The sequence below is a fragment of the Vicia villosa genome, linkage group LG7, assembly GCF_029867415.1.
Source record: "Vicia villosa cultivar HV-30 ecotype Madison, WI linkage group LG7, Vvil1.0, whole genome shotgun sequence".
Lineage (NCBI taxonomy): Eukaryota > Viridiplantae > Streptophyta > Magnoliopsida > Fabales > Fabaceae > Vicia > Vicia villosa.
This window is the reverse complement of record NC_081186.1, coordinates 57332165-57359282: the sequence shown is the minus strand read 5'-3', so window position 1 is coordinate 57359282 and position 27118 is coordinate 57332165. Positions and strand designations below refer to the sequence as shown.

The 27118-nt window shown below is 32.3% G+C and overlaps 1 protein-coding gene across 2 annotated transcripts; it reads left to right on the top strand.

Annotated features, from left to right (window-relative positions):
* Positions 1 to 3742: 3742 nt before the first annotated feature.
* On the top strand, positions 3743 to 6602 carry LOC131617252 (probable glucan 1,3-alpha-glucosidase). 2 transcript variants are annotated; one of them, XM_058888586.1, is made up of 7 exons: positions 3743 to 3802; positions 4170 to 4192; positions 4398 to 4463; positions 4550 to 4814; positions 4913 to 4940; positions 5066 to 5159; positions 5299 to 6602. In XM_058888586.1, the coding sequence occupies exons 4-7, from the start codon at positions 4655 to 4657 to the stop codon at positions 5437 to 5439; spliced, it is 423 nt and encodes a 140-aa protein (XP_058744569.1). In that variant the 5' UTR covers positions 3743 to 3802; positions 4170 to 4192; positions 4398 to 4463; positions 4550 to 4654; the 3' UTR covers positions 5440 to 6602. The 2 variants fall into 2 exon arrangements, with proteins under 2 accessions (XP_058744569.1, XP_058744567.1); XM_058888584.1 differs by lacking the exon at positions 4170 to 4192 and having other exon boundaries at positions 3747 to 3802; positions 5066 to 6602.
* Positions 6603 to 27118: the final 20516 nt, after the last annotated feature.

Below are 27118 nucleotides of genomic sequence, written 5' to 3'. Positions count from 1 at the left end.
GATCATCAGTTGAATCCCTGACATGTTTCACACATAGTTCGACATCATCAGTTGAATCCCTGACATGGATCACACATAGTTCGTCATCATCAGTAGAATCCTGACATGGTAGACACATAGTTCGACATCATCAGTTGAATCCCTGACATGTTTCACACATAGTTGGACATCATCAGTTGAATCCCTGACATGGTTCACACATAGTTAGAGATCATCAGTTGAATCCTTGACATGGTTCACACATAGTTTACCATCATCAGTTGAATCCCTGACATGGTTCACACATAGTTTACCATCATCAGTTGAATCCCTGACATGGTAGACACATAGTTGGACATCATCAGTTGAATCCCTGACATGTTTCACACATAGTTCGAAATCATCAGTTGAATCCCTGACATGTTTCACACATAGTTCGAAATCATCAGTTGAATCCCTCACATGGTTCACACATAGCTTACCATCATCAGTTGAATCCCTAACATGGTAGACACATAGTTGGACATCATCAGTAGAATCCCTGACATGTTTCACACATAGTTCGACACCAGCAGTTGATTCCCTGACATGGTAGACACATGGTTCGACATCATCAGTTTAATCCCTGACATGGTTCACACATTGTTAGACATCATCAGTTGAATCCCTGACATGGATCACGCATAGTTCGACATCATCAGTTGAATCCCTGACATGTTTCACACATAGTTTGACATAATCAGTTGAATCCTTGACATGGTTCACACATAGTTCTACATCATCAGTTGAATCCCTGACATGGATCACACATAGTTCGACATCATCAGTTGAATCCCTGACATGTTTCACACATAGTTCGACATCATTAGTTGAATCCCTGACATGGTAGTAACATAGTTCGAGATCATCAGTTGAATACCTGACATGTTTCACACATAGTTCGACATCATAAGTTGAATCCCTGACATGGATCACACATAGTTCGACATCATCAGTAGAATCCCTGACATGGTAGACACATAGTTCGACATCATCAATTGAATCCCTGACATGTTTCACACATAGTTGGACATCATCAGTTGAATCCCTGACATGGTTCACACATAGTTAGAGATCATCAGTTGAATCCCTGACATGGTTCACACATAGTTTACCATCATCAGTTGAATCCATGACATGGTTCACACATAGTTTACCATCATCAGTTGAATCCCTGACATGGTAGACACATAGTTGGACATCATCAGTTGAATCTCTGACATGTTTCACACATAGTTCGACATCATCAGTTTAATCCCTGACATGGTTCACACATAGTTTACCATCATCAGTTGAATCTCTGACATGTTTCACACATAGTTCGACATCATCAGTTGAATCCCTGACATGGTTCACACATTGTTCGTCATCATCAGTTAATATGTTACATGCTTCAAACATAGTAAACCATCATTAGTTGAATCCCTAACATGGTTCACACATAGTTGACCATCACCAGTTGACTCCTTGACATGGTTCACAACTAGTTTACCATCATCAGTTCATCTGTAACATGGATCACACATAGTTGACCATCATCTGTTGACTCCCTAACATGGTTCTCACATAGTTTACCATCATCAGTTCATCTGTAACATGGTTCACACATAGTTGACCATCATCAGTTGATTCCCTGAGATGGTTAACACATAGTTGACCATCATCAGTCGACTCCTCAACGTGGTTAACTCATAATTTACCATGATCAGTTCATCTGTAACATGGTTGACCATCATCAGTTGACTCCCTGACATGGTTCACACATAGTTTACCATCATTAGTTCATCTGTAACATGGTTCACACGCAGTTTACCATCATCAGTTGACTCCCTGACATGATTCACACATAGTTTACCATCATCAGTTCGTCTGTAACATGCTTCACACATAGTTGACCATCATTAGTCAACTCCTTGAAATGGTTCACACATAGTTTAGCATCATCAGTTCATCTGTAACATGATTCACACATCGTTGACCATCACCGGCTGACTCCTTGACATGGTTCACACATAGTTTACCATCATTAGTTCATCTGTAATATGGATCACACATAGTTGACCATCATCAGTTGACTCCCTGACATGGTTCAGACATAGTTGACCATCATCAGCTCATCTGTAACATGGTTAACACATAGTTGACCATCATCAATTGACTCATTGACATGGTTCACACATAGTTTACCATTATCAGTTCATTTGTAACATGCTTCACACATAGTTGACCATCATCAGCTGACTCCCTGACATGGTTCACACATAGTTTACCATCATCAATTCATCGGTAACATGCTTCACACATTGTTAACCATCATCAGTTGACACCCTGACATGGTAAAACATAGTTGACCATCATCAGTTCATCTGTAACATGGTTCACACATATTTAACCACCATCAGTTGACTCCCTTACATGGTTAACACATAGCTGACCATCATCGGTTCATCTGTAAAATGCTTCACACATTGTTGACCATCATCAGTTGACTCCCTGACATGGTTCACACATAGTTCATCATCATCAGTTCATCTGTAACATGGTTAACACATAGTTGACAATCATGTGTTGACTCCATGACATGGTTCACACATAGTTGACTATCATCAGTGTATCCAGAAGTGGTTCACAAATAGTCGGACATCGTCAATTGATTGTCTGACATGGTTCACACATAATTTAAAATAATAGTTTTTTATTAATAATGATTTAAATTTCTATTTAAATTTAATATTTTCTTTTAATTGATATAATTTTTTTTTTGTAAATTGTCGAATTAAAATACATTATAACATAAGCAAATTAATTAATTGTGAAGATTGTGAAACATGTATTTATGTAATTTAATTAAAAAATTATTTATATAATTAAAAAATTTGTTTATATAACAAAGCTATCAAATTAATTAATATGAAAATTTATTGTAATGCAAACAAATTAATTAAACCATTTTTAAAATAATTAAACGTAAAATTTATTCTAATATATAATAAATCCTTTATGCTTGAAAATTGTTTATATAACAAAGCTGCCAAATGAAAATTCTACTCTAATGGAAATATAGTAATACGTTTGAAAATATAATATAGTTTTTATGCTTTTAATAAATCCAATCATTTCAAAAAAGCTGTCATTTCAGTCTAAAGTACAAATTAAAAAGCAAATAGTTAAATAATACAAGGAGTTTTATTGTGTGTGAGAGTGTATTTTACTGCTATGCAATCTAAAGCAATCCAACGGTACCCCAATTTAATCCAATGGCAGAAAATCATTTAAAACCAAAAAAAATTTTTTTTGAAGTCTCTCACCCTAGCCTGAGCCTAATCTTTTATATCTAATAAATAATAAACAGTTCTAATAGGGATAATTTTTATGATTTACTAACATTCTTTTTTACTAATTCTTTTGTCATCTATGATTTACTATTTATTTCACATGACAATTATCAATCTACAATATAAGAAAATCATATGCTCTGGAAAATACCATATTGCCCTTCTGTTACCAAATTCAGCCACGTGGATGCCTTAACAATCTTTTTTTTCTTTTGTTTCTAATACCAACCCTAATTGCTTCTATTTTAAAAAACCACGTTGTCTCTCTTCCTCTATCTCTCTTTTCCTCTTCCTTTCAATCTTCTGCTACTATCTCCCTTCTTCTTCTTCTTCTTCTTTTTCTATATTTTCTCTTCCTTCTCGTCTCATTCTCTCTCCAAAATCAGATTTCTCTCTCGTCTGGTTATCGACATCTTCAGCTTCAACCCATTCAACTCATCTTCACTCATGTAAGAAATTGATTCCTTTAAGTTTGAACTTTTGTTTTGCCGATAAAAATGATATGTTGTGGTGTTGTCGTTTTATCATGGATTCGAAGATGGCGGAGATTTCATCTATTTTTTCTGATTTCTTCTGATTTACTATTTACTATATGGCATGATGATGTATCTGTGTTTGAGTTGTAGCATGAAAGAAAATTAGAGTTTATAATGGGTTTTCTGTTTAAAATTAGGGCTTTTAATTTGTGGTTAGGGTTTTAGTTGTTAATGTGATGACTTTGTGGTAAGCTCTTTGTTTGTTCGTCTCTGTTTGGATATTGATTAAAAGTAGTATTATTCAAAGTCTGATTATATTGTTGTATTTTAATTTTTGCAGATAGTCGACATTGAACCCTTGAGGTATAGGTCAAGGGTCTGTACTATGTTATGGTGGTTAAAAATCATTTGTTGATCGATTGTGCATACGACAAATACGTTGTTTTGTTTTTGTTTGCGAAAAACCTAATCCCTAATTGTTTCGTTGATTTGTAAATCTTTTGTACGGTTCTATTTTATATAAAGTTTCGGGCAAGTTGTGACTCACCGCCTATTTTTGATTTTGTAGATTCATCCTGCTGAAACAGTATCAACTTTTATCGTGACGTAAACATTGATGTGCATCCTCCATTATGTGAGTCCAATGATGATGCAGATGATGTTTGATATGGCCCCTTATAAATGTTCAATTCATCTAAATTACCTGTATTTCATTTGTAGTTTTCATGATTGCTAGCTTGAACTGGAAAACAATGTCTAATATGGGTCAAATATGAAAGTTGTTTATAACTATGAAACATATTGCAGGTATGTATGTTTTAAGGCATGCATACCTTAAAAGCAGGGCCTATTTTGGTTGCTATAAGTCCTTTCAAGAAAGTTCCTATGTATGGTAACAACTATATTGAAGCCTACAAGCGTAAGATAACTAAAAGCCCACATGTATATGCAATTACAAACACAACAATCCGGGAAATGATACGAGGTAACTTCTTATATCCTCATACAAACATATAATGAAAGAGTTGTAGAGCTTACTTGTTTTAAGCAAGAACTTACTTTAACTATTGCTTTATTTCTCAGATGAAGTTAATCAATCTATAATTATCAGGTCAGTTATTTTTGTTGAGTTAAGCTTTAAGCTTTAATGAGTAACCTATAATCACTTGAGCGGTTAATTATTTTCTTTCCATTTATTTGTTATGCACTCCTACCATATTTCTACACATTATTCAGGGAGGCTAACACCACTAGCGTTCCTGTGGCTCGTCCAATATGGATGGAATTCCCATCCGATGAAGCTACTTTTAGCAGTGATGAAGCTTTCATGGTTGGTAACAGTATTTTAGTGCAAGAGATCTATACCCGTGCTTTAATAAGTTTGCAGACACATGTCTTCTTCCAGCTGATCATTTCCTTCTATTTTGTAGTTCTTATTTGGAGTTTTTATATTTCTTTATTGCTGGCAGCGAGCTAAGCATGCATCAGTCTATTTGCCCGAAAAACAATCCTGGTATGACCTAAGAACTGAAGCTGGAGATACAATTGGTATCCTATCAATAGGGTTGACATATGTAAGCAGCAAGGAATTGTTTCTTGTAGTTAGTTGAGTGTAAATATTTCAATCTTGAATGGCAGGAAATAATAAGACATCATAGCGATAAGGTCAACCAAGCGATTAACCGGTACACTGTTAAATCGATACTATGGCAGTTGCTCAATGGACTACACTATCTGCACAGGTTGTGAAGTTGAAGATGGTTCCTTTTATTTTTTTCTTTGTGTTGACTTATATTATTTCTAATAACGCAGGGAGAATCAACTGCCCTAATGCTACAACTGGCCTTTCAAAGTCTCGGAATAGTTTACTGAGACATTGGAACCTCGCCGTTGTATGTCTTTTTAAGCGTCTTCCCTGCGTGCATAAAGGACAACGATGATATCTTGGTGTTGTGTCACGCTCAGACGGGTTGGAGTAATCCAGATTGGTTAGTGGCTGCTATAAAAGGGAGGGAAGCAAGAGCTTTTAACGGTGGAAGCAAAGTGGAGTGGCTGCTACAACACATAATGGTGGCAGAATATAGAAACACATGATAGTCGATTCATTTCTTATCATTTTAATTTAATTTAATTCAATGCTCTTTTACATTTTTAATGTGTGTGCATTATCTATAAACTGATTTGTAACCGACTCTTTGAGACAGACACAAAAGCACCATGATTCGGTGAGCAATGGAGACCTATATGTCGGTGCATTATTTTATGGAAGTATGATAATTCTGTTGAATGGATTTGCTGAATTTTCTATGATGGTTGGGAGGCCTTCTGTGTTTTACAAATTTCAAGACCAGATGACCACTAACACATTAGAGAGAGATGTTGTTTGTTTAATTTATACTTGTATTTTTGTTTGATGATTTATACTTATAATTGTATTTCTGTTGGATGATTTATACTTATACTTGTATTTCTGTTTGTTTGATTTATACTTGTATTGCAAGACCTGGAAAGGTGTATAAGGCTGCAATATCCACATTGTTCACATTTCACATGCTTACTGCAGCTGGAACTGATCATGTACGAGTTTGTCGTTGTGATATTTCTTCTGGGTCATTTTCACATACTTTGTCTGGTCATCGAGGTATGTCGGTGTTCTTATTTCAACTTCCAAAAAACCATTTTATGCATTATTATTCATGCTATGTGTTTCTTACCACAATTGTTAATAATGCGGTGTTATAAGCTGTGTGGTTGCAGCATTACAATTGTTATTGAGAACCAGGGCCGGCCCTGTGGGGGTGCAAAGAGTGCTACCGCACAGGGCCCCCAATATTTTAGGGTCTCAAATTTCAAAAATGGGCTTAATATAAATTTAAATATGTATAACATATAGCTTTAAATCCATTTTTTATCATATATTGTTGTCCAGTGTAGCGGTAGCTAAACAGATTTTGAAGCTGCTAGTACCGTGTTCGATTCTTACCTTTTTCATGTCATGTATATTTTCTATTTCTTTAGAAAAAAACGCTGCTTAGTTTTTAAAACATACGTTTTTAAGTTTTCATATTGCAATTGATTTAGTATGTATTAAAATAAATCTTATCTCTGAGCCTACAACCTAAATAAAATGAATTTTATTATATTTAAAATTTAATGATATAATTAACTTAATCAATTTTTTCTTTTATTATTATATTTTATAGATGTATGAAAATTTTTAAAATCTAAATTTGTAAATATTTATATTTTATATTATTCAGAATCAACATATTATTAAATTTGGAGTAGTAGTTGTGAGACTTAAAAATTTGTAATTTCACAATTAAATAAAACATTTTGTTATTAATATTGGAGAAATTGTTTAAAGAATTATTTCCTTTCATTAAATAATATAAACTTTTCTATAAACCGAAGATGGTAAGAGTAAAAAAATATGAAAAATCAAAATTTCGATGAGTCAAATTTCAATAAAATATTTCTCTATGATTTTTATCTTTATATATTTAATTTTATTTACAATTTAAACAAAGTATGATTTTTTTTTAATTTGTCGTGATTTATCTATTAAAGAGTTAATTTAAAAATAGAACGGGGCCTCTAAATTGTTTGGGCCGGCCCTGTTGAGAACGTTGCGGTCATGCTGTTACAATTGAGATTGTTGTCGTATTGTGGTTAAAGAATGTTTGTTATAGCTATCTTTATCCAGATTATGTTGAAATAGTTGTGGTTCGTCATGAAGTTTAATTGAATGAAGTTGGAAGAGATGAAGCACGTGCAGTAAGTTGTTTTTGTTGAAATCTCTCATAATTTTCTATATAACTAAATTGCTTACTTATATTTGTTTAACTTCTTCACAACCCTAATTGCTTATAGAATATCTTTAATCACTAGAATATGTGATTACAAGAATATGTAATTAGTCAAATTGTTTTATTTAGCTTCTTATGCATTTTAAACACTAGATATTCATATGTACCTATTTTTGTTGTGCTGACAAGTTTTGTGAAAATATTTCTTAAAGTTTCACATGGTTGGACTGTGAATTACAAACAGGATGTCAAAGAAGTGAAGGCTACAGAGGAGGCACATCAGAACTTGCTGGTCTGGTTTCCAAAACATCTCAAGTGTGAGATATTTGTCAATTGATATCGTCTGGATGTACGTATTCAGAAATCATATTTTAAGACTTTTATGTTAGATGATGCAGCTCAAATAGTTCTTTAGATGTAGTTATCAAATAAATTTTGTTACAATTTGTTAAATCAATTGATGACCATGACTCATATAATTCAGTTTCAGTTGGACCGTGTTTTACAGATTATGTTGTTTTCCTTTAACACCTAAACAATAAATAATCAGTAAACCCAAAAAGTCTATCATAAAACTAATCTAATGAACAACATCATCATATATGTTTATTTATAAATTTAAAAAAGAGAAAATAACCAATATGCAGTTTCAAATAGTTTATCCTGAATCCTTATACTATTTGCTAATTGATTCCAACTTGTGTTTCAAAATGGCTACTGAATAAAACTGTTATAAAAATAGTAATGAGAAAAAAAGTTGATTTAAAAACTTGTCTTTTTCCAATATCTTATATAGTCCCTTATGCATTTCATGAGCAAAACCAATACTATTTTTTTAGACTTCTTTCAATTTGTTTAACAAAAACTCAATTATGACAACAATTTTTATCTTCATGTTGTAGTGTTATTATTTTATCCATACTAGCCTACAATATATACAACCAGTCAGTTTTAGCTTGCATAAAGTACTTGCTTTATTTTTGGTTTTTTCTTTATCCACCTCCCCATGAGGGTCACCCCCAGCGAAAACCCCACTTTACCCTGCTTCGTAAATGCATTTCCGAAATTTTTTTTCTAAAGTTTTCCAGATTTCAGAAGTGCACTTCCGAAAAAATCCCAATAATTGAGATTTTGATTAATTCGGAGATGCATCTCCGAAAAAAAAAAAAATTGACAATCCAAAAAATTAAAAATTTTGGGATATTAATTAATTCACATATCATAAATTTGATATAATTTATGAATAATAAATAATAATAATTATATATTTTGATATAATTTTTGAGTTATGAATAATAATTATTATATATTTCTATTCTGATTCATATTTTAAAATTTAAAATAATTTTAATTAAAAAAATTAAAATAATTTCATCTACAAAATGAGTTATAATTTTTTATTTGTATATTTTATAATAATTATTATGTATTTATATATTTACAAAAAAAATTTAAAAAATGAGTGTTTTAATTTATATATTTATATAATAATAATAATTATATATTTATAAAAATTATTATATATTTATATATTTATATAATAATTATTATATATTAATTATAAATATATTTATATATTAATATAATAATTATAAAAATTAAAAAATGAGTGTTTTAATTTATAATAATTATTATATATTTATATATTTATATAATAATTATTATATATTTATATATTTCACTTAAAAAATTAATAATTATTATTATATATTTATATATTTCTATTCTGACTCATAATTAAAAATGAGTTATAATTTTTTATTTAGTTTAAAAAAATTAAAAAAAGATTTTGTCTTAATTTTATGTAATGAATAAATTTTATATTTAATTATATATAATTCAAAATTTACTTATGAAATTAAAATGTTTTTGATTTATATAAGTTAGTAAAATAATTTTTAACTTTAAAATTGTTTAGAAAATTTTGATTCACCTTGATTTTATTGATTCACATTCATTTTATTGATTCACCTTGATTTTATTGATTCACATTCATTTTATTGATTCACCTTGATTTTATACCTATTAATTGTATTGATTCACCTTGATTTTAATTTTTTAATAATTATTGAATTCTTTCGGAAGTGTATATCCGAAACATTCTAAGACCAATTTGGTCTTGGAATATTTCGGATATGCATCTCCGAAGACACCCTCTCCTAAAAAGGGGTGTTTTCGGAAATGCATCTCCGAAAACCCAAAAAAGGGGTGTTTTCGGAAATGAATATCCGAAAACACCTTTTTTTCGTGTTTTCGGAAGTGCATTTCCGAAATAAGACAAATTTTGAAAAAAAAAACATTTCGGAAATGCATTTCTGAAGTTAGGGGTATTTTGGGTTTTTCACCGGAAGTGACCAAGAAAGTAGGGAGGTGGGTAAAGAAATTTCCTTATTTTTTTGGTTTATCCATACTAGCCTACAATATAACATGCAGTTTCTTTTCTATTTTTTACAATTGGTATTTTTATAAATGATGTGTTTAATAGTTTATCTTAACAATAAATGCTTTTAAATAGGTATACAATTTTCTCACCGCCTAAATTTTTTCTCATATTTTCAAAGTCTTTTAACGGGAACATGAAGTTACTGATTAACATATTTTATATTAATAGAAAAATGAAGTTACTTATCAAAATATTGAATATTAACGGGACATGAAGTTACTGATCAAAAGATTGAATATTAATAGAAACATGGAATTATTGATCAAAATTTTGAATTTTAACGAGACCATAAGTTACTGATCAAAATATTTAATTTTAACGGAAACATAAAGTTACTAATTAGAATATTTAATTTTAACGGAAACATGAATTATTGATCAAAATGTTTAATATTAATAAGAACATGAAGTTATTTATCAAAATATTGAATATTAACGGGACATGGAGTTACTGATCAAAATATTGAATATTAACGAAAAAAATCTTTTATTTGCATCTATATATTCAATTATTATTTTTTTATGGGTACCAGACATTTTTTTATACATTCAATTATTATTTTTTCATGGGTACCAGACATTTTTTTATACATTCAATTATTATTTTTTTCATGGGTACCAGACATTTTTCTATACATTCAATTATTATTTTTTCATGGATACCAGACATTTTTCTATTAAAAAAATATACATCTTAAACAAATGCGCGTTCCATACCAGAACCCGTGCGACCGCACGGGTTTATTACTAGTTTATTCTAACCTTCCAATTCAACAAAATCCTTTCTTCATTTTCTGTTGATTACAGTAACAACAAAGAAAAGAAAAGGAGCCGGTGGGTTTTGCCGACGTCAACACCGCCACGGATCCACTCGCCGCACACCGTCCAGCGCGTGAAGCACTCATCTCCGACTAGCAATCCACTCAAACCATGAAGCACACAACAAGGCCGTGACGTACCTGCCTTCCAATTCCGGTAGCGTTTATTTCTTCTTTTTTTTTATCCGATTTGTGCTTTATTGTGTGGCTGGAGATTTACTTGTTGTGAAAAAAACAAAGAGAATGAAGTGTTTATTGTGTGGTCATTAGTTTATTCTTTATGAAGAGAAAAGAGTGACTGTGTTGTTTACGTGGCTTTCAATTTGCAAAATTAGTTTAATTAAATTCAATTAATTCACTTAGGTTAATAACAAAATGTCAAGAAACAAAAAAAAATACGCATTTACATTTTAGTTAAAAAATAATAAGGTGATTTGTATATAGTTGTTAGTTTTTTCAATTAAATTAAATCCCCACCGTTTGTAAATAAACATCACATGTACATAAATAATAATAAAAAAACTGCAACTTCTGTTTGTCTTAGCTTTAATTAAATAATTAATATTAATTTAATTATTAAATTATTAATTTAGTTTAGGCTTTTAATTGTTAAAAATATCAATCTAATTCCCCTTTTACGGATAAATGGTGGGTGAATATTTATTTTATCTCTTCTTCGAATTGGTCGACTCTTTATGTCGCACCGGTCAAATATCCGAAGCCCTATAAAAAAATCATGCGCAATCGATTAATGCCTTGAGTGATAATCGAATACATGTCACTAAAAACGTGTGAATCAATTTAAAAATTCAATTTATTTAAATATAATTATTCTAATCAACCTATAAATATTTGTCTTACTTTTATTATTTAAAAATTAAAAAAAAAGATTGTACACCAAAAATACTTTTTCCTCATAATTACGAACTACGAAAAAACTGCGAACTACGTAAAACACACTCATGATTCATGACCTTTGATGGAAAGAAGAAAAAAAAATACCTCTAGAAAGAAGGGAAAAAAACTTGTAAGATTCAAAGAGAAAATTGAAGAAAAATGGTCACATAGTCACCTTGTTATCTTTGAATTAATGTTACACGAAGCAATAAATACCTCTAGAAACTAGTTAACTAACCCTAACCTTTTCTAACAAATTGTAACCACAATACATAAATAAGCTAGAGAGGGACAAATCTACTTTAGGGAGCACCAAATCCAATGCCTTCATCTACAAGTAATCTCTTATATGGCTTAGCATTACTTGAACTTTTTTTTTCTTTATTAAGACATTTATCAAGTGCCACCTACAACTACAAGGCTATAGGACCCCAACTCCTCCAAGTTTTTTATAAAGTGTAACCACTTAATTGGAAAATTCTGGTGAGATTACTTTCTTTAACTATTAATGATAGGAGAATACGTGAAAATTGGGTAATAAAATAAAAAATAACATTATGGATCGCTTTCTTCATGATCATCTCATCTCAGGTTGTTAATAAGAGTGATTATTAAAGGTTAGTTTAAGTTATTTATCAGGTAACTCTGAGTTTAGTATTATTATTAAAATTATTAAAAATTTATTGTTCTTTTTTTTGAACATTGAGGTAAACTTTATTAAACGTCAAGTAAATTCAGTTACTCATGTGTTAGCTAGGACGGCCAGTTTTTAATTTAGATGTAATATCCTTAATATGATACCTTCTTATATTGAAAATTGTTTGTTGAATGAAAGTTGTTAAGTTGTTTTTTTTTTAATAAAAAAGTTTTTGTTTAATTATTTTTATTAAATATATTGTGGAAAGAACAAGAAAATGTTAATACGTTGATAAAGATCATCCTAAAAGTCTAGCTAGTAAGGAAAGAAATTATATGTTACGACTTTAATATATTATAAAACTAATACTAATAGATTGACTAAACTATCAATTATACCTTTCTTCTAAAATAATTTATACTATCATTTGAACAATTTAGTAACTAGCTAAATAGAATAGAAATCCACTTCATTTCCTAAAAAAAATGAGATCTATTACTATAGTTTTGAGTGCATAAAGTTAAATAAATAATAAATCTATGTCACATGTCTTAGAAATATGTGTAATATACACATAAAACTATAATAATGGATCCTCCATTTCTTTTTAAGAAATGAAGTGGATCTTTACTCAGCTAAATAAGCCTTGACCTTTCAATCATCATTGGGCACTTGACAACCTCAATTTTTTTCTCCCCAATTCTCTCTCTTATTTCAAATTTCAAATTTTTTTCACATTTCATTTTCCCACACTTTCTTAATTTCATTTTAATTTTTCTCCATTTACTTATTATCACAAAAAATATTAATAACCTTTTTTTTAATTTTAATAAAATTAAATATTTACTTATCTCACGAGTCACTATCAATATAATATTTAATTTATTTTAATCGATCATTAAACACTTTCTCTATCTTAATTAAAATTTTAAATTTCTCTCACTTTTTTTCCCTAAATTTTAATTTTTTTTCTATTTAGTTATTATCCCTAAAAAAATAATTTATTTTTTAATTTTAATAAAATTAAAAAATTTGTTGTTTGACGAGTCACTATCCATACAATATTTATTTTATTTTAATCAATTATTGTTTTAATTTGAGAGATAATATTTTTATTTTTATGACGGATCACTATCAACACGGTTCTTTTTTTTAAATAATTATTTAATACAATTAAATATATATGATTATTATCCATTTTACATTTGTATTTAAATATATTTTATATTGCATCAAATAAATTTTTTATTTCACGGGTCATTATCAACATAATATCTTTTTTATTTTAATCAACAATTACTATTAATTGAGAGATATTTTTATTTTAAAATGTTAAAATTTTATTTTTTTTATCTTTATCTTATAGATTTTTTTTATATAATTATTTTTTATTTAAAATTAAAACATTCATTTTAAATTTATACGTATTTAACTAAATTTTATATAATATCAAATAAATTTATTCGTGCAGAAGCACGGGTATCTTACTAATAATTGTTTTCAACAAAATTACTATTATATGATATAAGTATACTTATTTGTTGAAGTTATAATAATTAATTATTCGGAATGAACAAAGTATTAGATCAATTATACCTTTATTTAGTTACATGTTTTAATATTTAGGATTTTCAATGGAACAAATATTTGTAGGCACTTTCAGTTTGCCGTTGTATGCTATTAACCTAGGTGTTGCAAGATTGTTTGCAGATTCACCTTTTTCCTTTTTTAGCGATCTTGAATTTGTAATGATCGATGTATTTTTCAATTTGAATGAATGAATATCTTTTTAGTAAAAAAAAAATAAGCCTATTAATTTTAGTGTGACAATAAATTAGACATATCATATCTATTTATAGATAACAACTATATTATCATCCAATATTTAGATGTTAGATTAACAATTTTGTTCCGTACAAATTATAATTAGTATTAAAGTCTATTATTATTATTATTATTATTATTATTATTATTATTATTATTATTATTATTATTATTATGAGACTTAATTTTTTTTAATGGACCACATTTATAACACTCATCCTTGTAAAATCAAAACTTATAATTTTTTAAAGTTTACAAAATATCTGTATCATTTTCCCTTGGACAAAATCAACTTAAATAGATCAATCGTTATTTAGTTTAGTAGTGATTAACACTTGATTTAGTAGGGAGGACCACGATCCAATCCCTCACAACTGTGATTGAGAAAGTTGAAACCACTTGATATCAGAACTGACCTCCGAAATTGTTTATAATAAGCACAATGTGAAGTGGAGGATATCGTTTGATTAACGCTGACCTAAAATAAGCACATTATGTGCCTCCGATGCGGTTTTGTAGTGAGTGTCTAACTTAATGATAAAAAAATTTTTTTAGTGATGAACTAACGACAATATTTTAGACTGTGTTCTTGAGGATATGTATGAATAATTTAAAATTAACGGAACAGAATGGAATGAAATATAAAGAAGTGCAATAGAACGAAATATAACATAAACTCTATTATATTATTTGGATATTTTACAACGGAACAAAATTAATATCTCATTTCATTGTTTAGAAATTGGACGGATCAAAAAATATTATAATATTTTTATTTCATTTTACCCTTTACTTCAAAAACATTAATATGATTAATTAGAATTTATGCTATTAATTTATTTCATTCTATTAAATATACCGCAGTTTGAATAGAATGAAAAAATGAACTAAACTAGTGGTATTTAATGAAATGAGTTCTATCACATTTCATTTCATTCATTTTTTTAAAATCAAATAATATAATATAACATGATATAATTTTGTTTCATTCGATTCAGTCTCTTTTCATCAATCCAAAATACTCTATAATTTTGATTTTATTGGACGGTTTGGCTTTCCAAACAAAAGATATTATATAAATAATTGCCATAATTTCCATTTAATAGTACATTAAAGTGGAAATTTATTTAACGTACGTGGGTAGATATAAGTTAGATAACACTAAAACTACGTGTCTACCTGTCTTGTCTTGGAGTAAATGATTAATGGTGTCAGCATATCATACAGAGTAGTACTCTTTTTTTCAGCTACCAAAATAAAATGTTACCCCAATTTTTGATTGCTCTAAAATCTAAATTATTGAATTGACAACGACCACTCTACCACGTAATCTTCTTCTATTTATTTCTTGGCTTTTTCTCGATGAAAAAATTTAAAAAACAATGTTTATAAAAAAAATTACATAAAAAACAACGTTTTCAGAAAATTTACCAAAGTGTCTAGGTTTTGCAGGACTCCCTAGAGTATGCGCCAAACCATTTGGCGCATTAGTATAAATTTTCTTGAATTAGCCAATTCATTGGCGTATATGTGTTTGTGAAAAGTAAAAAAAAATAAAAAAAATCCACATTTGCGCCAAACCATATGGCGCATACTCCTAATTTTTGTACTAATGCGCCAATTCATTTGGCGCATACTCCAGGGGGTCTTCAAAACCTAGACACTTTGGTAAATTTTTTGAAAAACTTATTTTTTTTTTAATTTTTTTTTAAACCTTGTTATTTTAATTTTTTTTTCCTTTTTCTCACCACGTAGCTAATTTGTGGTTACAAGAAATGGGTTATTTACGGCCACACATTACTCCAGTCAAATATTCTCATTGGATATATTTTTAATTAATTAGAGTAAAGATTTATATTTATATATAATTTTTAATTTTCCTTAAAATAGAAATAATTAAACTTAAATTTAATTGTTTGATCTTAATTTAACAACCGAGAACATTGTCCAATCCAATGCATTAATGGAGAAACATGATCTCTCTCTCTCAACTATACTCTTGTAGTTTCAATATTCATTAAACTTTTGAACTATACTCTTGTAGTTTCAATATTCATTAAACTTTTGAAACCAAACTTATCTAAAAAAAAATTATAAAAAAATTTAATATAAATACATATTTGTAACATTCAAATAATTATGTCATACACTTGAACTGTCAAATCATGTCCAGAGAAGATGCATATTTATTACTGATTACTGTAACTTTGATTCATAAAATTTTGTCATAGATTTGATATATCAAACCAGGACCAGATGGTGAACCGAACCGTACCACCGGTTCTCCAATTTATACACCAAAATATGTATTTTTAATTTAAATATTAAATTACTAGTATCATTTCAAATAAAAACTAACCGTGCGACTACATTTATTTTGATATGATATAAATATATTTAAATATATATATTTAAACTTAAAATTAATTATTAATTTTAAAATAAATAATAATTTTATAAACTTAATTGTATTAAAATAAAAAAAATAAAAAAGATAAAAGAAATTCGTGAGAGGAAAAAATTAATATTTAAAAATAAAAATTTTAACTTTTAAATTAAGATAACTGTTGATTAAAATAAAATATGTATTATAATGATACTGATCTATAAAATAGAAAGTTTATTTGATCAAATATAAATTTGAAATGAGTTACTTAATTGTAAAATAAAATATAATTATATAAATTCAATGAGATAAAAATGAGAAAAAAAATTTAAATAACCATGTTTAATAAAAAAATACCAAAAAAACCAAGTTTTCGGGGTATTTACCAAACTGTCTAGGTTTGGGAACGGCTTAAAGTGAATGCGCCATTTGGTTTGGCGCATAAGTGTTGAATTTTGGTGAATACGCCAAACCATTTGGCTAACACTTAAATAGAAAGTGTTTGCGCCAAATGGAATGGCGCATTAGGCTAGATTTTTGCCCTAATAGCCAAAGCATTTGGCGCATGAGGGTTAGCCATTTTTTTTATTTTTTTTTTCAATTTTTTTATTAGTTAAGTGGTTATATATATTAATTTTCAAATTATTTTTTTAGTTTTTATAATTTAGTGCACAAAACGTAGATTGACATTTGATAATCGAAAACGAAACATCGGTTACAATTGATTAAAGAAACGAAACATCGATTACAATTGATTAAAGAAACGATACATCGACACAATTGACTAAAGAAAACACAACAAAATGCTTAATGGCGTCCATCACCAAGATAGCCATCTGTTCCGCACCCTGGTCTTGTTATCACACGTTTACCGCGATCGTTGATGCCAGCGCGAAGATTAGCACCACCCCTTTCCCTACCTCTACCCCTACCCCTACCCCTTCGTGCTTCTTGCTGGGTCTGTGTAACCGGGCCTGGAAGTGGGTTGTTATGTTGGTCGCTGTCTATGAATTCGTCCACGCCACCATAATTTTCCGGAAACCGACTGTTGTAAAGTCGGTTACCCAAGCCCTCATAAGTGTTAAATTGTGGTGGGGAAGTGGGCAGGGGAACGACTTCAGGTTGGTAGCACCCAGCAGCACTAGAACTACCTTGATTAAAGCCGAATTGGTTTGACGGTGTTGCATAGCCAGAAGGGGTGCCACGGTGAGAGGATTCATCATGAGGACCATCGTCGGAACTTAGATGTAAGCTTGACGACCCGGGCGTAAGGTTTTGGCCGAACAATCTTGTGGACCCTGCAAACGCTGCAAATCCAAATGGTTGTGATTGGGTCTGATATTGGCTAGCAGAATGATGTTGGTCTTCAGCTTCTTGAAAAGGTTGAGATTGTGATTGGAACAGATTTGGTTGTCGGTAGTTGCGGGCAGAACGGGATGGAGTATTGAACAGATTTTGTTGTTGGTTGGTGTATTGATTTTGTTCTGCTTCTCGTAGTAGTTGTTGCTGTTGCAGTTGTCGTTGTTGTAGTTGTTGCCGTTGTTGTTGCCGTTGTTGTTGTTGTTGTTCCTCTTCAGGTTGTTGTTGGGGTAGGATGTAGTTGTGAGCACGGGGGTCTATTAAGTAGAACGGATCTGCAATAAACAAGTTAGGGGTTGTAACCGTACGATACCAACTCATGTACTCAGCGGACGGTTTCATCTCATGATCACTGACGGGGAAGTTGAGGACATATTGGCGACGGTCCTTCCACATCTGGCGGTGATCGGGTGCAAAATCCTTCCAGTTTTGGTGAGTCCACTGATGGTTGACTCGTCTGAGGTTAGGGGTGGGAATAGGCCGGGCTGAGCTAGGCTTTGCCAAGCCTGAGCCTGGCCTGCTATAATATTCAAAGCCTAAGCCTGGCCTGTAGCCTATCATAGGCTTATTTTTTTGGCCTGGGCCTGGCCTTTTTGAAGGCCTGATTGGCCTATTAGCCTACTTAAAAGCCTATTTCATTTGAACATTTGTAAATAAGTCATTCAACTCGTCTTTATATAGACTAACAAATTAAAAGATCAATGAGATTAAATGTTTGTTTGCATTAGTTTATTTGAGTTTACCTAGTAGCATAAATTTTGTGATATTATTTGTTTGATAGAATTTATCGAAACAACTTATGACATTGTTCATAAGATTCTTTTCATCTTATTTTCATAATTTCTTCTAAATAACTAAAATTTATTTTTATATTTTTAATTCAAAGTAAAAAATATAATATAATAATAATAAAATTATTCATATATATTTAAATAGGCCGGCCTCTTAGGCTTAAAAGGCTTTTTATGTGGCCTGTGGCCTAGCCTTTTTAGCTAAATAGGCTTATAAAAAAGCCTAGGCCTTTTCTATTTATCTAAAAAGCCTGGCCTGACCTAGGCCTATGTAGGCTGGACCGTAGGCCCCTGTTAGTCGGCCTGGCCTATTCCCACCCCTATCTGAGGTGCCACACTCCCAAGTCAACTGGAGGGTCGGGTATACGTTGACGCATTCCGAACTGTAGCATGACCCGATCACTATGATGCATTTCGATGATGTTGTACCGGATCAGGCAACATTTTGTAGTCCAAATTTCTGCATCTGTAGCTCTTGGCTCATGGTCGCAGTTGAGATACGGTCTCCATATAAACTGCATGCATAAGAGTTACTCCCTCTGTCCCAAATTATAAGAGAAAATTACTTTTTAGATTCATTGAAAAATTAAAGTATTTGGTCTATATAAAGACCAGATACATTAATTCTTCAATGAATCTAAAAAGTGATTTTCTCTTATAATTTGGGACGGAGGGAGTATACATTATTTCGGGAAAATATTTATAAAAAATACACTTATAAAAGAGCAAAAGATTAGAGATAATACTTGTTGAGGTCCTAGGTGATCAATCAGCTGGCGGTACATTGTGATATTTGACCGCGGATTTAGTGTGAAGTCCATTTTTTTCACGCAAAATCTACAACGTAAATTAAATGATTTCGTTAGAGTGGAGTATATCATAATCCACTAATTGTGCATGAAAAATATGGTATATTAAAAACTTACCTCAGTGCATACGGAAAGGTCCAACTGCCATTATTAACTGGGGCCATTATGGGCATCCTCCACCACCCCCACACCTGCACCAACAGAGCGCATCCATAGAATGTGCAAGAATCATATTTTGAGTTCTTGCACAGGGATTGGTACACCGTAGCCAGCGCTGCAGACCCCCAGCTATATAGATCAACTCTAGTAAAATCCATTAATAAACGAAGATACATAAAATTAACAATGTTACCAGTACTATCTGGAAACAAAACGTTTCCAATTAGCAAGAGTAGGTAGCACCTGGTTTTCTGAAGTATGGTCTCTTGGGGAGACGCATCATCCAACCGAAAATTATCATAATAAAGCCTTAACCTCTTAAGATTAACACCTTGTCCCCTAGCTCCAACTCGTCCCTCTATCAAGTCTATGCCAATTGCCTGAAAGCATAGTAAATTTGCCTGCATTACACAGCCATTAATTGCCTTCCCGTCAACTGGAAGGCCTAGTAACATATGAACATCCTCCAGGGTGATGGTGCACTCCCCTGTTGGAAGATGGAAAGTGTGTGTCTCCGGCCTCCAACGTTCTAGCAACGCCAGAACAAATTTGTGATCAATAGAAGACTCAGCGATGGTGCTAATCGGTCCGAAACCAGCAACGTCCAAGTAGGGTCTTATGCAGTCGTCCGAAGCGATGGTCGAGTGACTACGAGTCCGGAAACGTTGAGCGTCCTGAAAATAATTATGTATGCATAAGTATTCAGTTATTTAATCACAGACAGGTGCGTGTTATTAACGTAATAGTAAAATACTTACAAAGGCTGCGATGTTCTCGGGGATTCCTCGGTGCGTATCACCCATTGTTAGGACAGACATGGTTGAACACTGGAAATTTGGAATTTGAAAGCAAAAGGATTATTGTGAGAGTAGATGAGTGAAAGTGGTGAGAAGTCTGCAGAGCCCTAAGTAGTACATATACTGATGAGGCAAAAACGGTAACAAGCTGCATGCTGGACATGTCCACACAGTCATAGTTGCTAGGTGTTGCATATGCAGAAGTGGTTGGCATGCATGCAACATAACTTTCGGTGACAGGACATGGTGACATGCATGCAGAGTAGACTAGGTGCCAACTAGGGTTGCATGCATGCAGTATTAGGAGGAATCGTTTTAGGAATCTTATCAGGAATCATTTCAGGAATCATTTCAAGAATCATTTCAGGAATCGTTTCAGACGCATGCGAGGTTGCAGGAATCGTTTCATACGCATGCGAAAGACTGAAATTATTAAGACGTTAACAGGTGGGGACCATGTGGGGACCACATACCATACATATGCGCCAAATGAAATGGCTTTTTTTTCAAAATTCCTTCATATGAGCTATTCCATTTGGCGCATTCCTGTTAGGAGAATGTACATATGCGCCATTCCATTTGGCGCATTAGTACAAGCATTTTTTTTTTTGAAAATTAGGGTTTACATTTTTTCTTGTAGAGGAAACCCTAATTGTGCTATAGACCTTAAGCAAGGCGTCCGTCCCTCTATAAATTAGGGTTTCTTGTGTGCATAAGACTGCACACACGGAAAAAAATGAGATCTCGAATAAGGCCAGATAGCACGCACCGGAGCTCTGAGCCTCCACCACCTGTGAGGCGGTTCGACTATCAACCGGACTATAGTCGAAGGAACGGGTACGTTATTTTCTCTGCCGTCAAACCTCCCATGCAGGTTATGTTTTGGAATATCCATTCCATGGAACAACTTAAGAGAACCATCCTGAGGTTTTTGGACGGGGAGTACAGTCCCGAAGAAGAAATCAGATCTATCAAGAGGCTTAGAACAAGGGGTGGTGTTTTTCTTGAAAGACAGCGTTGGTGGGAGACTATGGAAGACGACATCCAATGCACTCGGATGATGGAGGACAGAGAAGACATTGTTTTAACCGTTGTAATATCCTAGATGCCGCAGTTTCTTTATCATTTTTGTAACTTCTGTACCGTTAATCAAATGCTCTTAGCATATTTCAATGAAATGATATTTTATCGTTACAAAGTTGCCTATGAGTATTAATAATATTTTAAGTTATTCCCGCCATATTTACCCGCAAAAAAAAAAGTTGCCACAAGTGGCCTGCTCTTCTATAAATAGAGGTGTGTGTGTGGAGTTGAAGTATTAACTCTTTTTTTCTTCTTACTGCAAACACTTAAAAACGAATTCAGTTTGGGCTGTAGTCTTTTTTGAGGAAGATAGTCACATGCGGGTTTGCCTGAACCCTCATTGGGATTTCAAGAGAATTGTTAGAGCCATCAACACCGGGTTTCGTCAACTGGATGGTCCAACCAGGAAAGTTAAACATATAGATTATCATTGTCCATACATTACTGTAGCGGTAAAAATGTGACTCGACGGCTTTCGCGCGCTCGAAGTACAACAGAGTCGCCACCGAACTTTATTTATTCCGAGAAGGAAAGGGAAAATATCGATAAAACCCACAAATTAAAAAGAAATGGATAAGATGGTCGTTCGTAACCAAATTAGGGTTCGGGAGTCGGTTAAGCAAGGGGAAGGTATTAGCACCCCTCACCTCCATCGTACTCGATGGGACCCATTTAGTTAGTTTCGTGTTTGAGTGTTAGTGTAATGTTTGCGTTCTTGTGTTCTTATGCTTATTAATCGATAAAAGAAAAGTAAGGATTTTTATGATTTTTATTATTATGAGGAAAAAAGAAAAGATTTTTTATTATTATGCTCGCCAAGACGTTTGTATCTTGTGCCTACGTATTCCCTAGTGCAATGGGAAAGTCAGAGCAATCGTAGTTCGGGCTAAGAACCACGAAAAGTTTGTTGGTTGATTTTTAGCGAGAGGTACTCGATCGCTTTCAAATGGAAATACTACGCGCACATGGATATGACATCACTACAAGAATGGATAACTAGATCAAGATAAGACATGATTTTGGCCATCATCGCATTCGAGTGGAAGATATTCGATCTTCACATGTGGAGGTATGTTCGTATTGAAATTGAATAAGTGTCTCGTTTATGAAAAGAGATTTAAAAGCCATAAGGCAAAAATGTTTGAATGAAATCGAAGTTGCGTTTTAAAGGGTGTTTTTGCGGACGTTTAGCAAAGGATTGAGCATAGGTGTGCACCTAGCGCGTCTTTACCCAAGGTATTGAACAGGAGCGAGCCCCATTGTCACTTGTTGTCCTTGTTAATTAATTTTGGTTCGAAAGATCAGGGTATTCAAGAGGTGTGCACTTCTTGTCACAAGATCTTTCGGTTTGATTAATGTATTTTTATTCAAAAGATCAAGGTATTCAAGAGGTGTTCACCCCTTGTCACTTAACCTTTTGGTTTGATTAAAAAAGGTTTGATTCAAAGGATCAAGGTATTCAAGAGGTGTGCACTTCTTGTCACAAGATCACTTTGATTAATTAAGAAAGGTTTTGAAAAAAAAGGTGTTAATACAAAAGAATCGAGGTATTCAAGAGGTGTCCACCCCTTGTCACACGATCTTTGGTATGGTTAAGAAAAAGGTTTTCGAAATGAAGAAGCTCGACGTTGGATCGAGAAATTATTTGACGACTTGGCGTTGGACCAAGGTTTATTACTTTGGATTGAAATTAATATAATATTTTTTGGTATTTTTAACATGAGAATAAAGTCAAAAATCTAGAAACGTGTTTTTTACATTTTATGATATATACATATTAGAAGATAAAAACAAAATTAAAAATAAAAACAATAAGCTAAAAAAAATAGTGAAAAGGGAGGTGTAATATAAAGGAAACAGGGGCTGGGCTATAAGATTAAGGCCCAAGAAATTTTTAAACTAGAACAATAAAAAAAAAAGTTTTGTGTTTGGACCGGACCGGGTCGGGTTAGGATAGAACCCGGATCCGCCCATTCTCTTAATACAAAGGGTTTGAAAACCCTAAAAAAAAAACCAAGAGGCAGCCGCCCCATTCTCCCTCACTCTCTCGCATATGAACCACTACAGAAAAAAATTTACGATTACTCTGCTCTTTCATCTCTCTCAAATACTTCCTAGTTTCACGCTCAAACCTCTCTTGCGATTCTCTCGCTCACGGTCTCTCTATCCCGATCTCACTCTCAAGAAATATAACTCTGTTCTTTATCCTCACGAATCGCGACAATTAATACATAAATGAATCCATCGCAAGAAGAGCATACGCAAATCAACAATAAATTCAACCAACAGAATCAGAAACGTACAAACAAATAATTACACTTGAGTTTCTACAACATGGTTAAATCAATTCAAGCAAGCAAGGGAACAAAGGGTATATCAAACAAGCATGAAGAACAGATTCAGAAAAGAAAACGAACCAACTCCGAATGTTCTCGGAGGCGATGAATCCCAAGGCACTAGTAAGTAATGAAATTGAATCCTCCTCTGCCTCCGTGTATGCGTTTCGTGACCAGTTCAGCCGTGAGCTCGGGTAAGTGTTGCTTGTTTCACCGATTTCATCTTCTTCTAAACTCTACTTGTTTGCCTCTGCTGCGTGGATGATGTTGAAAGGAGTTGAGTTGAAGTTGTTATGGATGTGTTGATGAACAGGTGTAATGAATGCTGAAGCAGAGTTCGCGAGAAGTAAAAAAGGTTTGTTTTCGTGTGTGGATTTGATAGTGTTGAGATTTTAGCAGAGAGATTTCAGGGGTGAAGTTATGCAGAGTTTTTGTAGTGAGCGGAGGGAATGTATTGTGAGGGATCTGATGAGTTTTGGTGTAGTGAGTGAAGGTTTGAAAGATGGTGGTTGAAGATTATTTGGTTTTGTTGGTTCGGAGGAAGTTTTGAAGTGATTTTGGCCGAATTTCTCTAAGTTTCTCCTCCCCCTTTTCATTGTATCATTGCTGTCTTTTTATAGATGAATTTGAGAGGTTTTGGGGGGAAATTGGGTTCAATTTGAACTTTTATGGATAACTGCTCTCTGTTCTTTTTTGGATGCAGGTTTTTGTGTAGCCAATTTTATGTAATTTTTGGTGTGTTTCGGGACAACAGTGGAGCAGCAAGAGAGTGACCTGTGAGCATGTTTTGGACAGATTATGCAGGGTAATGCAACAGGGTGGTTGGTTTGACAGCAAGCTCTTTTTGGACTGTTTTGGTTGTTTTTTTTCTTCTTATTGTTATGCATTGTGTATTGATACTGTGAGATGGATGCCGATGGGACCTATTCAAAAGCTGAAAGTATATCTGCATTTTTCAATTGATTTTTTTTGTAACATGATTTCTCTACCCTTTACTAATATAACTCAACTGGGCTTTACACAAAATGACCTAAACTAAAAATTTGGAAATACATCAGAAAACACTCTTTTTTTGTTATATACATTTTTTTTACTCATAAGAAATAAGATTAACCTAAACTAAAATAAAAATAATACTAATCCTAAATAAAATAAATAAACTAAATTCTATAAAACTAATTTTTTTATAAATAAAATTAAACTAAAAAAAAAACAAAACACACATCTTTTGACATCTTTTTTCTTTCTTTTAAGTGATAAAAACAGATATGTTTACCTTCTAAAAATTGAAAATTTCAAATAGATACTTAACCTGAGCAAAAATATGCAAAGATGTGAAATGCAAGCTATTTTTGTTGACTTTAATAAAACATCTAATTTTTTTCAAAATATGCAAAGTGCGATGATTAAAATGCATGAAATGCAAATGCGGCATGACTATAAAAAAGACTAGGTCAAAAATTGGGGTGCGACAGATGCCCCTATTTAATTATCTTAAGCCAGATAGCAGAAGACTTTAGTCTCAATGGTACCAATGGCGAAAGGTAATTAAATATAAATAGACCCCAATTTTTGTTCTAGTGCAAATGAAATGCAATGCATGGACTATTTTTGTTATTTTGAATGCAATATGATATGAGATAGACTCGATTCTCTGTGGGGAATAAGATAAACTAATGTTGGATAGACTTGGAAAAGAAAGATAAAACTCTGGGAAAAAGACAGTAGAAGCGTCTAAGAGTGACATTAGACGGATAAAAAACACCTTATTGTGGATTGTGACATCCAATTATTGGCTTTGGATGAAAACAACGACCCATATCAGCTAATGTACTGGTAAAGGCAAAGAAGACCATCGACTTTAGCTAATGTACTAAAGATGGAAATGAGATCTCTTATCAACTAATGTACTGATAAAAGATGAAAAGGATACACGACTTTAGTTAATGTACTAAAGAAGGAAAAACGATTATATCATCAGTTAATGTACTGAAGATGCGAAACAAATCGACCTGCATCAGTTAATGTACTGATGAGGGAAACAAGAGGGAATTGTCATCAGCTAATGTACTGACGAAAGGAAATCCTATACCAGTTAATGTACTGATAAGGCAAGAAGAAAGAGGCCGACGTCGGTTAATGTACTGACGAAGAGAAGTCCTATACCAGCTAATGTATTGATAAGGATGAGACAACCATGATCAATCATCGGCTAATGTACTGACGAGAGAAAATAGGAGACATTTGATATCAGCTAATGTACTGATGAAAGTCCTGCATCAACTAATGTGCTAATGACGGGAAATGAAAGTGTATATTATCAGTTAATGTACTGATAATAGCAACAAGTGGTGAATGACATCAGCTAATGTACTGATGAATAAAAGTGAGTTGACATTATCAGCTAATGTACTGATGAATATAAGACGAAACCGATTTGGTAAATGCCAAGTGAGTTGGACTTAGATCTCAAGGTAAGATGTTTGATAACAACGAGACCTTGAAAGAATGCAAATGAGTATGAATTTTGTTTCTATGCATGATATTGAATTTTTCTATGCATGAGATGTGAATGTAATGTAATGCAACCGGTTATGACAATTGAGGTAGACTCTTTTGTGAGGATAGATTGGAATTCTGATTCCTCAACACAAGAACATTGCCAACTCTGTTACGTCACACTGATGATCCTTTTGAGAAGGACTGATAAACTGCTTGGGGATCGCTGAAGAAAACTGCCCCTGATTGGCTGATTGTAAACTGATCCTTGTTTCAGTCCTTGAAATGAATGTTGGTAATACTTGCCCCAGTACAGGTCTTGAACAACAGGATCTTGAAGTAACGTGCCCCTGATAGGATCACTGATCAAGTTTCTCGACTGTTTGAACTTCCTAAAAGATGAGTACTCGCAAATAAAATGTTCATTCAAAATGGTAATTTTAATGCAACGCTCAAAGCATATTTTGAAATCAAAGTCATTGTAAGAATGATATTATTGATGTAAAGAAATCAAAAGGTCCAAACGCAATGTTCTAGACATTCAAAGTGATGGATAAAGCAAAAGGTATGGTAAAACAAACGATTTGCAAAGATCTTTTAGGAGTCAGGTTAACGCAACCTTGTTGTAGCATGCTTTCAAAAT